At 47.7% G+C, this 16,646-nt stretch overlaps 1 protein-coding gene across 1 annotated transcript; it reads left to right on the top strand.

Annotated features, from left to right (window-relative positions):
- The first annotated feature begins 808 nt into the window (after nt 1-808).
- Nucleotides 809-12,845, top strand: LOC143286632 (uncharacterized). Its single transcript, XM_076594269.1, has 4 exons — nt 809-824; nt 5,177-5,677; nt 9,963-10,597; nt 12,831-12,845. The coding sequence occupies exons 1-4, from the start codon at nt 809-811 to the stop codon at nt 12,843-12,845; spliced, it is 1,167 nt and encodes a 388-aa protein (XP_076450384.1).
- The last annotated feature ends 3,801 nt before the right edge of the window (nt 12,846-16,646 follow it).

The raw sequence follows: 16,646 nt of genomic DNA, 5'->3' as shown, positions 1-16,646 counted from the left end.
GCAGAGAACAGCGTTGGTTGTTGGGCTGTCACGTGCGTTGTGTCTGTCACGTGAGGAGGCTTGACGGCTATTCTCCTCAGATGAACTTGGAAACTTCAGCCCGGGATAGTGATGTACGTTGGGACCACATACATCATCATCATGACAATCAGGATAATGATATTATGTATGATGATGATAACAGTAATGATAATTAACGAATAGATAGATAAATAAAAACGACTGTTGTTAGAACTGTGTATCCTCGATGCTCTGTTCGGGAAAAAGCGCAACAAGATGAAAACCAAGTCGGCCGCAAACAACTTGAACAACGAACGGATCGGAAAAAAGAAAGATAATATGTGTGAACGCTGCCGATGTCTAAATATTCCCGGAGATCATTCTCAAGGCGGTGCCGTTGTTAAAATAGCCACTCTGTCACCGACCGAAACACAGCAGTTCTGGGAGACGGCACCATGCTTGGGAAACGGAGCTCAGGGGGGGAGAGGGGCGGGAGGGGTCATGGTCGTAGGACAAGTGCATAAGTGGGCCAAAAAGAAAGTCCTTTTGCTTGTGCTGTTGATCTGACTTCACATGTTGTGCTGTTGACACTGACACTGTATACAGTGGTGTACATCGTGTGGATAATATTGTTCTTGTTTTTGTCGTCGTTTTTGCTGCTGCAGCCGCTGTTGTTGTTATTAGTAGTAGTTGTAAAACTGATTGTTTTTTCTTGCCTCGAAATTCCTTTTATTTAGTCATCTGTTTATTGATGTTGTTGTTTTACTTTTGCCGAAAAAGAAGTGTCCAGTGAATGATATCAGTGAACATGGAGTCTGATAGAGGTCAGTATCACTATACAGCGTCACACTGTGGACCGTATCATAAAACATTTCTCTCTCTGATAGAGGTCAGTATCACTATACAGCGTCACACTGTGGACTGTATCATTATAAACCATTTCTCTGATAGAGGTCAGTATCACTATACAGCGTCACACTATGGACTGTATCATTATAAACCATTTCTCTGATAGAGGTCAGTATCACTATACAGCGTCACACTGTGGACTGTATCATTATAAACCATTTGTCTGTCTGATAGAGGTCAGTATCACTATACAGCGTCACACTGTGGACTGTATCATTATAAACCATTTGTCTGTCTGATAGAGGTCAGTATCACTATACAGCGTCACACTGTGGACTGTATCATAAAACATTTCTCTCTCTGATAGAGGTCAGTATCACTATACAGCGTCACACTATGGACTGTATCATAAAACATTTCTCTCTCTGATAGAGGTCAGTATCACTATACAGCTTCACACTATGGACTGTATCATAAACCATTTCTCTGATAGAGGTCAGTATCACTATACAGCGTCACACTGTGGACCGTATCATAAAACATTTCTCTCTCTGATAGAGGTCAGTATCACTATACAGCTTCACACTATGGACTGTATCATAAACCATTTCTCTGTCTGATAGAGGTCAGTATCACTATACAGCGTCACACTATGGACTGTATCATCATAAACCATTTCTCTGATAGAGGTCAGTATCACTATACAGCGTCACACTATGGACTGTATCATCATAAACCATTTCTCTGATAGAGGTCAGTATCACTATACAGCGTCACACTATGGACTGTATCATTATAAACCATTTCTCTGATAGAGGTCAGTATCACTATACAGCGTCACACTATGGACTGTATCATTATAAACCATTTCTCTGATAGAGGTCAGTATCACTATACAGCGTCACACTATGGACTGTATCATCATAAACCATTTCTCTGATAGAGGTCAGTATCACTATACAGCGTCACACTGTGGACTGTATCATTATAAACCATTTCTCTGTCTGATAGAGGTCAGTATCACTATACAGCGTCACACTATGGACTGTATCATTATAAACCATTTGTCTGTCTGATAGAGGTCAGTATCACTATACAGCGTCACACTATGGACTGTATCATTATAAACCATTTCTCTCTCTGATAGAGGTCAGTATCACTATACAGCGTCACACTGTGGACTGTATCATTATAAACCATTTGTCTGTCTGATAGAGGTCAGTATCACTATACAGCGTCACACTATGGACTATCATTATAAACCATTTCTCTCTCTGATAGAGGTCAGTATCACTATACAGCGTCACACTATGGACTGTATCATTATAAACCATTTCTCTCTCTGATAGAGGTCAGTATCACTATACAGCGTCACACTGTGGACTGTATCATTATAAACCATTTCTCTGTCTGATAGAGGTCAGTATCACTGTACAGCGTCACACTATGGACTGTATCATTATAAACCATTTCTCTCTCTGATAGAGGTCAGTATCACTATACAGCGTCACACTGTGGACTGTATCATTATAAACCATTTGTCTGTCTGATAGAGGTCAGTATCACTATACAGCGTCACACTGTGGACTGTATCATTATAAACCATTTCTCTCTCTGATAGAGGTCAGTATCACTATACAGCGTCACACTATGGACTGTATCATTATAAACCATTTCTCTGTCTGATAGAGGTCAGTATCACTATACAGCGTCACACTATGGACTGTATCATTATAAACCATTTCTCTGATAGAGGTCAGTATCACTATACAGCGTCACACTATGGACTGTATCATTATAAACCATTTGTCTGATAGAGGTCAGTATCACTATACAGCGTCACACTATGGACTGTATCATCATAAACCATTTCTCTGATAGAGGTCAGTATCACTATACAGCGTCACACTATGGACTGTATCATTATAAACCATTTCTCTCTCTGATAGAGGTCAGTATCACTGTACAGCGTCACACTATGGACTGTATCATTATAAACCATTTCTCTCTCTGATAGAGGTCAGTATCACTATACAGCGTCACACTGTGGACTGTATCATTATAAACCATTTCTCTCTCTGATAGAGGTCAGTATCACTGTACAGCGTCACACTATGGACTGTATCATTATAAACCATTTCTCTCTCTGATAGAGGTCAGTATCACTGTACAGCGTCACACTATGGACTGTATCATTATAAACCATTTCTCTCTCTGATAGAGGTCAGTATCACTGTACAGCGTCACACTATGGACTGTATCATTATAAACCATTTGTCTGTCTGATAGAGGTCAGTATCACTATACAGCGTCACACTGTGGACTATCATTATAAACCATTTCTCTGATAGAGGTCAGTATCACTATACAGCGTCACACTGTGGACTGTATCATTATAAACCATTTCTCTCTCTGATAGAGGTCAGTATCACTGTACAGCGTCACACTATGGACTGTATCATTATAAACCATTTCTCTCTCTGATAGAGGTCAGTATCACTATACAGCGTCACACTGTGGACTGTATCATTATAAACCATTTGTCTGTCTGATAGAGGTCAGTATCACTATACAGCGTCACACTGTGGACTATCATTATAAACCATTTGTCTCTCTGATAGAGGTCAGTATCACTATACAGCGTCACACTGTGGACTATCATTATAAACCATTTGTCTGTCTGATAGAGGTCAGTATCACTATACAGCGTCACACTGTGGACTGTATCATTATAAACCATTTGTCTGTCTGATAGAGGTCAGTATCACTATACAGCGTCACACTATGGACTGTATCATTATAAACCATTTCTCTGATAGAGGTCAGTATCACTATACAGCGTCACACTATGGACTGTATCATCATAAACCATTTCTCTGATAGAGGTCAGTATCACTATACAGCGTCACACTGTGGACTGTATCATTATAAACCATTTCTCTCTCTGATAGAGGTCAGTATCACTATACAGCGTCACACTGCGGACTATCATTATAAACCATTTGTCTGTCTGATAGAGGTCAGTATCACTATACAGCGTCACACTGTGGACTGTATCATTATAAACCATTTCTCTGTCTGATAGAGGTCAGTATCACTATACAGCGTCACACTATGGACTGTATCATTATAAACCATTTCTCTGATAGAGGTCAGTATCACTATACAGCGTCACACTATGGACTATCATTATAAACCATTTCCCCTTCTCTTCTTTCTGTCTTTTTTTCACATGAATTGTTTGTTTATCTGTTTCGTTCCCTCTGTCTTGTTTCTTTGTTTCCGTGTCTGTTGTCTGCACACATCCTGTTTACTGTCATTTTGTGTCAGTGTGGGTGTTGGCACCTTTTTGTTTAATGTCATTTTGTGTCAGTGTGGGTGTTGGCACCTTTATGTTTACTGTCATTTTGTGTCAGTGTGGGTGTTGGCACCTTTATGTTTACTGTCATTTTGTGTGAGTGTGGGTGTTGGCACCTTTATGTTTAATGTCATTTTGTGTGAGTGTGAGTGTTGGCACCTTTATGTTTAATGTCTTTTTGTGTGAGTGTGGGTGTTGGCACCTTTATGTTTACTGTCTTTTTGTGTGAGTGTGAGTGTTGGCACCTTTATGTTTAATGTCTTTTTGTGTGAGTGTGGGTGTTGGCACCTTTATGTTTACTGTCTTTTTGTGTGAGTGTGAGTGTTGGCACCTTTATGTTTAATGTCTTTTTGTGTGAGTGTGGGTGTTGGCACCTTTATGTTTACTGTCTTTTTGTGTGAGTGTGAGTGTTGGCACCTTTATGTTTACTGTCTTTTTGTGTGAGGGTGAGTGTTGGCATCTTTATGTTTACTGTCTTTTTGTGTGAGGGTGAGTGTTGGCATCTTTATGTTTACTGTCATTTTGTGTGAGGATGAGTGTTGGCACCTTTATGTTTAATGTTATTTTGTGTGAGGATGAGTTTTGGCACCTTTATGTTTAATGTTATTTTGTGTGAGGATGAGTTTTGGCACCTTTATGTTTAATGTCATTTTGTGTGTGTGAGGGTGAGTGTGGGCACCTTTGTGTTTGTGTGTTCCTTTTCCGCTGCTTGTTTTGACTGATCCCAGCACCTAGTCAACATTTCCACTGACTGGGAAAACCCCACCCTTTCCCTTGCTCTCTCATACAGCTGTAGAAATAGCCACTGTAAATCTGACACTTCGATCTCAAACGTAGCTCTGCGTAACTCAGTCACGGGTAAACAATAAAATACTTGAAACTTTCTTTACCCCCCCACAAAAACAGAAAACCAACACTTGCTGACTGATGTGACTCCCTTTATTCCCCTCCCCCTCCCTCCCCCCTCAGCCCCAGGTGTGGAGGATGGCACGGGTGGCACGTTGGGCCGGGTGAAGGCCCGCATCCTGCAGTGGGAGAGTGGTGAGACCCGCAGCCTGCACCGCGCAGACCTCAGCACCAGGACCTTCCGCCAGTCCCTGTACTCCGACAGCAGCCTCAGACGGCCCACCACCCGAGACCCCCGCCAGAAGCAGCCCCTCCTGCCGCCCTACAGGGGAGAGGACCATGACTTCACCACCACCTCCACCTCCTCCACCTACACCTCCCCCTCCTCCTCGGGGGCTGCCGCGTCCTCCTTCCCTCCTCTCCCTCCTTCTCATTACCACCACCACCACCACCACCCTCACCACCCCCAGGTCCCGGTCAGTCAGGCCGGGGAGGGGGAGCGGACGGGGAGGGGGGACTTCCACGGGCGACGTCTGAGGCTGGCCAGCACGGGGTCTGTGCTCCGGAGGACCAGTCAGGCCCTGAGCCAACCCGGGCTGCTGGAGGAGGTGCTGGAGGGGCACGGTGAGTCAGACACTGAGGGAGGGGCACGGTGAGTCAGACACTGAGGGAGGGGGAGGGGCACGGTGAGTTAGACACTGAGGGAGGGGCACGGTGAGTCAGACACTGAGGGAGGGGGAGGGGCACGGTGAGTTAGACACTGAGGGAGGGGGGCACGGTGAGTTAGACACTGAGGGAGGGAGAGGGGCACGGTGAGTCAGACACTGAGGGAGGGGCACGGTGAGTCAGACACTGAGGGAGGGAGAGGGGCACGGTGAGTCAGACACTGAGGGAGGGGGAGGGGCACGGTGAGTCAGACACTGAGGGAGGGGGAGGGGCACGGTGAGTCAGACACTGAGGGAGGGGGAGGGGCACGGTGAGTCAGACACTGAGGGAGGGGGAGGGGCACGGTGAGTCAGACACTGAGGGAGGGGGAGGGGCACGGTGAGTCAGACACTGAGGGAGGGGGAGGGGCACGGTGAGTCAGACACTGAGGGAGGGGGGCACGGTGAGTCAGACACTGAGGGAGGGGGAGGGGCACGGTGAGTCAGACACTGAGGGAGGGGCACGGTGAGTCAGACACTGAGTCGGACACTGAGGGAGGGGGAGGGGCACGGTGAGTCAGACACTGAGGGAGGGGGAGGGGCACGGTGAGTCAGACACTGAGGGAGGGGGAGGGGCACGGTGAGTCAGACACTGAGGGAGGGGGAGGGGTCAGACACTGAGGGAGGGGGGCACGGTGAGTCAGACACTGAGGGAGGGGCACGGTGAGTCAGACACTGAGGGAGGGGGAGGGGCACGGTGAGTCAGACACTGAGGGAGGGGCACGGTGAGTCAGACACTGAGGGAGGGGAACGGTGAGTCAGACACTGAGGGAGGGGCACGGTGAGTCAGACACTGAGGGAGGGGGAGGGGCACGGTGAGTCAGACACTGAGGGAGGGGCACGGTGAGTCAGACACTGAGGGAAGGGGAGGGGCACGGTGAGTCAGACACTGAGGGAGGGCGACGGTGAGTCAGACACTGAGGGAGGGGGAGGGGCACGGTGAGTCAGACACTGAGGGAGGGGCATGGTGAGTCAGACACTGAGGGAGGGCCACGGTGAGTCAGACACTGAGGGAGGGGCACGGTGAGTTAGACACTGAGGGAGGGGCACGGTGAGTCAGACACTGAGGGAGGGGGAGGGGCACGGTGAGTCAGACACTGAGGGAGGGGCACGGTGAATCAGACACTGAGGGAGGGGGAGGGGCACGGTGAGTCAGACACTGAGGGAGGGGGAGGGACACGGTGAGTCAGACACTGAGGGAGGGGGAAGGGCACGGTGAGTCAGGCACTGAGGGAGGGGGAGGGGCACGGTGAGTCAGACACTGAGGGAGGGGCACGGTGAGTCAGACACTGAGGGAGGGGGAGGGGCACGGTGAGTCAGACACGGAGGGAGGGGGACGGTGAGTTAGACACTGAGGGAGGGGCACGGTGAGTCAGACACTGAGGGAGGGAGAGGGGCACGGTGAGTCAGACACTGAGGGAGGGGCACGGTGAGTCAGACACTGAGGGAGGGGCACGGTGAGTCAGACACTGAGGGAGGGGGAGGGGCACGGTGAGTCAGACACTGAGGGAGGGGCACGGTGAGTCAGACACTGAGGGAGGGGCACGGTGAATCAGACACTGAGGGAGGGGGAGGGGCACGGTGAGTCAGACACTGAGGGAGGGGGTTGGGCACGGTGAGTCAGACACTGAGGGAGGGGGAGGGGCACGGTGAGTCAGACACTGAGGGAGGGGGAGGGGCACGGTGAGTCAGACACTGAGGGAGGGGGAGGGGCACGGTGAGTCAGACACTGAGGGAGAGGGAGGGGCACGGTGAGTCAGACACTGAGGGAGAGGGAGGGGCACGGTGAGTCAGACACTGAGGGAGGGGCACGGTGAGTTAGACACTGCGGGAGGGGCACGGTGAGTCAGACACTGAGGGAGGGGCACGGTGAGTCAGACACTGAGGGAGGGGCACGGTGAGTTAGACACTGCGGGAGGGGCACGGTGAGTTAGACACTGAGGGAGGGGCACGGTGAGTCAGACACTGAGGGAGGGGGAGGGGCATGGTGAGTTAGACACTGAGGGAGGGGGAGGGGCACAGTGAGTCAGACACTGAGGGAGGGGGAGGGCCACGGTGACAGAGAGTAAGGGACAGTAGGCAGAGGATTGAGAGGTGATGTGGAACACAGAGAGAGAGACAGAGAGTAAGGGACAGTAGGCAGAGGATTGAGAGGTGATGTGGAACACAGAGAGAGAGACAGAGAGTAAGGGACAGTGGGCAGAGGATTGAGAGGTGATGTGGAACACAGAGAGAGAGAGAGACAGAGAGTAAGGGACAGTGGGCAGAGGATTGAGAGGTGATGTGGAACAGAGAGAGAGAGACAGAGAGTAAGGGACAGTAAGCAGAGGATTGAGAGGTGATGTGGAACACAGAGAGAGAGACAGAGAGTAAGGGACAGTAGGCAGAGGATTGAGAGGTGATGTGGAACACAGAGAGAGAGAGAGACAGAGTAAGGGACAGTGGGCAGAGGATTGAGAGGTGATGTGGAACACAGAGAGAGAGACAGAGAGTAAGGGACAGTAAGCAGAGGATTGAGAGGTGATGTGGAACACAGAGAGAGAGACAGAGAGTAAGGGACAGTAAGCAGAGGATTGAGAGGTGATGTGGAACACAGAGAGAGAGAGAGACAGAGAGTAAGGGACAGTAAGCAGAGGATTGAGAGGTGATGTGGAACACAGAGAGAGAGACAGAGAGTAAGGGACATTGGGCAGAGGATTGGGAGGTGATGTGGAACACAGAGAGAGAGAGAGAGACAGAGAGTAAGGGACAGTAGGCAGAGGATTGAGAGGTGATGTGGAACACAGAGAGAGAGACAGAGAGTAAGGGACAGTAGGCAGAGGATTGAGAGGTGATGTGGAACACAGAGAGAGAGAGAGACAGAGACAGAGACAGAGAGTAAGGGACAGTGGGCAGAGGATTGGGAGGATATGACAGACAGAGACAGAGAGTAAGGGGCAGTAGGCAGAGGATTGGGAGGTGATGTGGAACACACATAGAGAGAAAGAGACAGAGAGTAAGGGACAGTAAGCAGAGGATTGGGAGGTGATGTGGAACACAGAGAGAGAGACAGAGAGTAAGGGACAGTAAGCAGAGGATTGAGAGGTGATGTGGAACACAGAGAGAGAGACAGAGAGTAAGGGACAGTAAGCAGAGGATTGGGAGGATATGACAGACAGAGACAGAGATGGTGGGAGGGAAAAAAGAAGATGAATGGAGACTGAAGGAATCAGTGAACTAGAGAGAAAGACAGGATGGCGGGAAGCGAAAGGAGGTTCTGGTGACTGAAACGACCGAATGAATTCATGAACGAAAAAAGAAATCAGTAAGGCGTTGGCAATGGAGACTTTGAGCTTAAACCAACAGGATATTATTTCCTCAGAGACATATTTCAAGATATGGCAATTCAGTCGCTGCAATGCACTTCAACCCTTGCTTCACTGTCATATTCACAGCTGCCAAGGATAACGTCGAGAATAAAATTTTAGAAAGTTATATGACCTTTCTTGTAATTGTTAAAACATTCAGCATGAACTTGAAGAATTAATAAATACTTTTACTGGTGGGTTACATTTGAAGTCTGACCTCTTTCCATTGTTTGGGTGTCCTCACAAAGAAAGGCGGGGACAAACGGAGATTCTGTTTGTCAAACGCTGCTGTATTGTGTGTAACTTCACAACAGTGGATGGCTTTTCTACCCTTACCTGCATCCACCCCATTCTTCACTCCCGTTAAAAAGAAGGGGGTACGGACCAAGTATTTTACCGAATAATAATCTACTGTTTTATAACGTTTACATTTTATGATTAAAGTTTAGAAATGAATTTTGACGAGAGGCGGAGGAGTGGCAGTGAGTCGCGGAAGAAGATGGTGTAACCCAAGAATTTCTGTCCTGACCAGCTCTGCTGCTGACTTATTCCATCTTCTTCACGGTCAGGAAGCAACGTGTTCATTGCCTTAGACTTCCAAATTCGGCATAACTTTCCTGAATGTTTTGCTACTAATTAAATCAGTAGTGTGACAGCAGTTATGCTGTCCTTTTGTCTGTCTGTATACCCATCTGTCTGTCCGTGCAGCAAGTCACAGCAGACAGACAGACGGATGGATGGACAGCCAGACAGACAGACAGACATGCACTGATGCTGTGTTTTATTTCAACGAAACAACGAATTCTAGTTCTCCAGAATCAAAATAGTCGTCTCATTTACCTATCATCTGTTTTGCAGATTCGGACTACAATCTCCAGCATTCATCGCCTTTGAGCATCATCACAGACCTCGACAACATCTGGAAGGCTGCTCAGGCCAAAGGTCAAGGTCACTCTCAAGGTAACGGCCCAGGTTATCTTCAAGGTCATGATTATCTTCAGAATTACGGACAAGACTATTCTCGAAGCCCAAACCAAAGTTACCTCCAAATTCAAGGCCAAAGTCCGAATCGAAGCCCAAACCAAAGTTACCTCCAAATTCAAGGCCAAAGTCCGAATCGAAGCCCAAACCAAAGTTACCTTCATGGCCAAAGCACAATTATGCGGCAAGATCAAGGTCATGTTCAAGGTCATGATTACGATTACCACCAGAGTCAGGACTATCTTCAAGGACAAAACAGAAACCATTTTCAAAGTCGAGATTATTATCACCAGGATCAAGATCAAGATTATCTTCAATGTCAAGGTTATCATCAAGGCCAAGGCCTGTCCCAAAGCTCAGTAGTGAGGCTCAATGATTTGCTGAGCGATGTGAAATCCTGTTTGGAGATGATGGGTGACCGTGACCTTAAGGAACAGGTCAAGGACACGGTGTCACGTGACGTGCTCCACTTTCTGAAGGATTGGCTCTTTTCCCAGGAGGATCTCTTGTCGGTGAGTCTGGACTCTCTCTCTCTCTCTGCCTGTCTGTCTGTTTCTCCCTCTCTCTGTCTGTCTGTCTGTCTCTTTCTCTCTCTTTGCCAGTGTGTGTGTGTGTGTGTGTTGTTGTTGTTGTTCATGCGTGTGCCTGCGCGCGTATCTGTTGCATCCCTCGAGCTCTCTTTCTTTTTCCTGTCTTTGTTCGTATCAACCTATTTCTGGCTGTGTCTGTCGCCTACCTCTGTGCATGTTTCTTTCTCCTCCATGTCTCAGTCTGTCTGCCTGCCTGCCTGCCTATTTGTCTGTGTCTGTCTGTCTGTACCCGGTAAAACAAAGAACCGAACCGAACACAAATTCAGTGAAGGAACACATTTTATGCACAAAAAAGCCTTTCCCAGGCAGATTTACAAAGACTAACAGTTCTGGTGTTGGAATACATTGGCTGCGTCAACAGAATCTTTGATAGAGAAAATAACATTGCATTGAAAAATAACACAAAAATAAAACATAGTATTAATCACAAGGATCCATTCATAATAAAGTGCACGGTGTTAAAAGTCCACGACGACCATATCTTTAAATGGAAAACCAGCACGACTAAATGTTTGTTTAAATGGAAAACCAGCACGACTAAATGTTTGTTTCAATTGCAACTTGAAAGAGTAACTTACTTAAATGGAAAACATTTTTCTGAGGAGAAAGATCCAGGAGGTAAAACTGAAATAGTTTCAGAATAGAATTACTTATCATGATCTTCGAGCATATTTTATGCTGATTAAACTGTCAAGCAAGTGTTTCGTTCGTGGTGGTGATTTATTTGTTTGTTGCTTTTGTTGTTGTTGTTGTTGTGTTGTTGTTGGTGTTTGTTTTTTTTTGTTTTGTTTTGTTTGTTTGTTTGTTTGTTTTTTTAGAGGTGAAAACGACCCAGTCGTACATTCTGTGTGGGAGTTCAGTCATGTATGTGTGTTCATAATCCGAGCAGGATTCAGTTCTGATTTCCCAATTTACAAATCCAGTATTTTGGCACCCAAAAGTGAAAAACACACACACAGTACACACACACACAAACGCGTGCGCGCATAAGTGCACACCCTAACCCCCACCCATCCCACACAGAACACGTGTATACATTTCTGTCTCTGTCTGTCTGTCTGTCTGTCTCTCCTCCCTTGCCCACTCTACAGTTCTCTCCGTGTGGTGTGTCAGAGTGACATGCAACTCTTTCTCCCCCTCTGCCTCTCTTCCCCCCCCCCCCTCCACCCTCACCCCCTCTACAGTTCTCTCCGTGTGGTGTGTCAGAGTGACATGCAACTCTTTCTCCCCCTCTGCCTCTCTTCCCCTCCCCCCCTCCCCCTCTCCACCCTCACCCCCTCTACAGTTCTCTCCGTGTGGTGTGTCAGAGTGACATGCAACTCTTTCTCCCCCTCTGCCTCTCTTCCCCTCCCCCCCTCCCCCTCTCCACCCTCACCCCCTCTACAGTTCTCTCCGTGTGGTGTGTCAGAGTGACATGCAACTCTTTCTCCCCCTCTGCCTCTCTTCCCCTCCCCACCTCCCCTCCTCCACCCTCACCCCCTCTACAGTTCTCTCCGTGTGGTGTGTCAGAGTGACATGCAACTCTTTCTCCCCCTCTGCCTCTCTTCCCCTCCCCCCCTCCCCCTCTCCACCCTCACCCCCTCTACAGTTCTCTCCGTGTGGTGTGTCAGAGTGACATGCAACTCTTTCTCCCCCTCTTCCTCTCTTCCCCCCCCCCCCCTCCACCCTCACCCCCTCTGCAGTTCTCTCCGTGTGGTGTGTCAGAGTGACATGCAACTCTTTCTCCCCCTCTGTCTCTCTTCCCCTCCCCCCCTCCCCCCCTCCACCCTCACCCCCTCTACAGTTCTCTCCGTGTGGTGTGTCAGAGTGACATGCAACTCTTTCTCCCCCTCTGCCTCTCTTCCCCTCCCCCCCTCCCCCTCTCCACCCTCACCCCCTCTACAGTTCTCTCCGTGTGGTGTGTCAGAGTGACATGCAACTCTTTCTCCCCCTCTTCCTCTCTTCCCCCCCCCCCCCCCTCCACCCTCACCCCCTCTACAGTTCTCTCCGTGTGGTGTGTCAGAGTGACATGCAACTCTTTCTCCCCCTCTGTCTCTCTTCCCCTACCCCCCTCCCCCTCTCCACCCTCACCCCCTCTTCAGTTGTCCCCAGTGTTGTGTGAGAGTGACAGGCATGAAGTGACACAGATGACAGGACTGACGTGTTGACACAACAGCCAGCTGAGAAGTGACATGAGAACTGTGACATGGTCAGCTTCACACCTGTACTGCTCTCTGTCCCTTCGTCAGCACTTGATTAGTCACTTCACAAGTCATGCTATGGCTCTCTCACAAGCACACTGCACCTCTTGTCTTACAAACCTGGAGGAGGGTTCGTGACAATTACATGCATTCTATTTTATTCTTTGCCGTGACAATTCATTTACAGCTTTGTCCTTTGTGAAGAACAATGACTTTCTCAGCTGGGAGGGAAGACTGCACTAGTTGTTGGTGCTGCAGCCTCGAGGGCTGGTTTGTCTCTGGGGACCACCCCAACGCCGACTGTCCTTAAGTTCTCTTGACCGAGGGAGTGGATGTAACTTTGGCAAGACACTCTCCACTATCATCAACAGCGAGCCAAGATAGTCGGGACAACAGTTGCCTGCTCTGCTGTTCTGATGGTCATTCTCGACACATAGACTATCATACATTCTATTCTATTCTATTCTGTTATATTTTGTTCTATTCCAGTTTGTTGTGTCCCCACACACTCGTGTACAGATAACTATAAGCACACTCACAGCTGCTCCCTCTCTTCACCACCCTCTGTGTCTGTGTGCGTGTACGTGTGTGTGTGTGTGTGTGTGACCTTCCCCCGCTCTCTGCCTCTGTCTGTCTGTCTGTCTTTCTCTTTCTACCGTTCCACCCCCTGACCCCCTTCCCCGGTTCAGCCTTCCGGCCTGTTCACTTTGAGCAAGGCCCACAATGGTGACAGAAACTGAAAACACCTGGCTGACCTCTGTCAAACTTACAGCAACCCCCGGAATGGGGAGACTGGAAACAAAAGGGCGAGAGAGAGAGAGACAGAGGCAAAGAGAGAGAGAGAGAGAGAGAGATGGTTGGAATGGTGCGCGCGCACACACACACACACACACACACACACACACGTGGCCAGGGGTCGATGCCCACAGCATCCAGTGTTGTGATGGTGTGTGAAGTACTGGGGTATGTACACACAGTGGATGTCTGTGGTGTGTGATTTGGTGGAACGTTGAGGTGTGGGTGTGTTCTGTGTCAAGTCAGTGTTGCTGATGTTGACAGGAGGAGGGTGTGTGTGTGTGTGTGTGTCAGTGTGAAGTGAGTCAGGCCCATAGACATAATCCATTGATGTGAACATATAATTTATATGAGTTGTGACGCCATGGAGAAGAGGCGCTGGTCGTGTTTCGGGATTCACAGTCTGGTGAGTTAGCCGTGTCTCCACTGATGGAGTATGTTGTGTGTGTGTGTGTGTGATTCTGTGCGCGCGTGTGTGTGTGTGTCATTCTGTGTGTGTGTGTGTGTGTGTGTGTGTGTGTGTGTGTGTGTGTGTGTGATTCTCTCTCTCTCTCTCTCTCTCTCTCTCTCTCTCTCTCTCTCTGATCATTATCAGTAATATCATTATGTCGTTCTGTCTATTCTTCTTTCTTTTTGTGCTTTCTTTCTCTTGCTGGTTCGTTCGTTCGTCCACGTATTCCGGCAGTTTTGGTATTTTCATCATCTGTTTTCAGTGATAATCTCCTGTTTAGTTTTTCTTTTGTTGTTGGTTTTTTTTCTTTACTTTTTGTTTGTTTGTTTGTTATGTTTTAGTGAGGCATTTCGTTCTTTCTTTCCTTCTTTCTTTTTTTCTTTTTCTTCTTTTGCTTATTTATCATCATTGTTGTCTTATTTATTTATTTATTATTATCTTATTATTATTATTATTATTATTATTATTATTACCTTTTTATATTATAATTATTATTTATTTAATTTATTTATTTATGTAAGCTCATCTATTATTTATTCACCTTTTTTTTTTCTCAAGGCCTGACTAAGCGCGTTGGGTTACCGGCTGCTGGTCAGGCATCTGCTTGGCAGATGTGGTGTAGCGTATATGGATTTGTCCGAACGCAGTGACGCCTCCTTGAGCTACTGAAACTGAATCTTTTCTTCTATTACTTGTGTATGATTTGTATACTTTTTTTTGCGTTCTCACACCCTGAACTTTGTTTTTTTTTTCATTTTATATGTCATGTAATGTTATCAGTGTTGGGTTAGGTTACGTTACGTTACGTTACGTTACGTTACGTTACGTTACGTTACGCCCTGAGTGTGCACAGTGAGTGTATGTGTGCATGATTGAGTGTGTGAGTGAGTGACTGAGTGTGTGAGTGAGTGACTGAGTGTGCATGTGTGTATATGTACCTGTTAACTTCCATCACCCCCCCCCCCCTCCCCCCCCCCCCGTCCCCGTGGAGAGCAGATGCACCTGTTAACTTCCATCACCCCCCCCCCCCCCCCCCCCCCCCGTCCCCGTGGAGAGCAGATGTACCTGTTAACCTCCAACACCCCCCCTCTCCCCGTGGAGAACAGATGTACCTGTTAACCTCCAACACCCCCCCTCTCCCCGTGGAGAGCAGATGTACCTGTTAACCTCCAACACCCCCCCCCCCTCCCCGTGGAGAGCAGATGTACCTGAGTAGTATAAGGGATGGGGGTTCTATATGTAACCCATTTAAGCGTCCATAAGGCCCAACAACGCCTTAAACCATAAAAACGAAAAACCCGTGCGATCGGGTTTTTTCGGCTTAGAAAGGTGTATGGAGAGCGAAACGGTCCCCGCGTGTGTGTGTGTGTGTGTGTGTGCTGGCAAGCTAGCGACCGCTCGGCGTGTGTGGGACGGGATCAATAGCTAAGAGTGTGGTCCCGCCCGCGCGCCCTCGCAGATAAGGGATGGGGGTTCTATATGTAACCCATTTAAGCGTCCATAAGGCCCAACAACGCCTTAAACGAAAAACGCACGCAATCGGTTTTTTTTTTTTTTACAACAAACATCCAGGAAGAAGAACCATCCACAACGCCTAGAGAAACATCCAGGAAGAACAAAAATAGAAGCATCTACAAGAAACCAACTACAATGGGAGAACCAACGGAGAATCCAACTACAATGGTGGGACTAGAGAAAGAAGAATCTAGAAATATTGTTGCTACATTCCAACAGATGGGAATCCGAGCAGAAAAGTCTATTGCAAACCATATACTTCTAGAGAATGCATATGGAAACAATCTTCTTTCCGATATTTCGAGAGTGGACTATTTGCAAAACAATCTAGGGCCTACCCATCTAGAACCCATCCCCGGGTCTGGAGTATTTGTAGACGATGTATACGTGTATGGGTATCTATCCAAAAAAGAAACTGTTCGATCCCCTAGAGGAATACAATGTACTACTGGAGAAAACGGGTCTGCAAAATATATAGTATCTAGAATTGCTATTGCAATACATTCCCTTCTAGATCTACCAGGAAGTGTAGGAGTAGGAATTGTTTGTACTGTTCCTATAGGGCATCCTTCCTCCGAAGAGAGCATTGTCCGAACCACAGTTTCTACTATAGAAAGGGAAACAGAGAATGTAGCAAGGAAGCAATGGGAGAACCTCCATCCATCCGAACCACCTATCGGAATCTTTGTAGCAAAGCTAGATGTTTCCCATATACCAATAGAAACTCTACATACCATTCTAGATACTTTCGAAAAACATCTACTTGCTAGTGGGTATGGAATCTACTCTATAGACTATACACAAGACTTCTCTGGTACTTTGGATAGAAAGCAACTTGTAGGCTATCTAGAAAACGTGGAAGGGTTTCAAATGCAAAATACTTTCTCTATAGGAGATGTACCTACTATTCTAGACAACACAGGAACTGTAGGAGAGCACGTGTGTACATGGATTGGAAAGCTTGGTGGATATACAACAAGAACCAAGGTCTACAACAAGATAGTATCCAATTTCGAGGCAGGAGAGGTCA

The sequence above is a fragment of the Babylonia areolata genome, chromosome 10 (assembly GCF_041734735.1).
Source record: "Babylonia areolata isolate BAREFJ2019XMU chromosome 10, ASM4173473v1, whole genome shotgun sequence".
Taxonomy (NCBI): Eukaryota; Metazoa; Mollusca; class Gastropoda; order Neogastropoda; family Buccinidae; genus Babylonia; species Babylonia areolata.
Note: the sequence above shows the minus strand (reverse complement) of the source record. Positions and strands in the feature narration are given on the sequence as shown.

What these genes read in the sequence shown, in the direction of transcription:
- LOC143286632 (XM_076594269.1), top strand. An exon ending in GGAGGTGCTGGAGGGGCACG is followed by an intron (nt 5,678 to 9,962) that starts GTGAGTCAGACA and finishes TCTGTTTTGCAG; the next exon opens with ATTCGGACTACAATCTCCAG.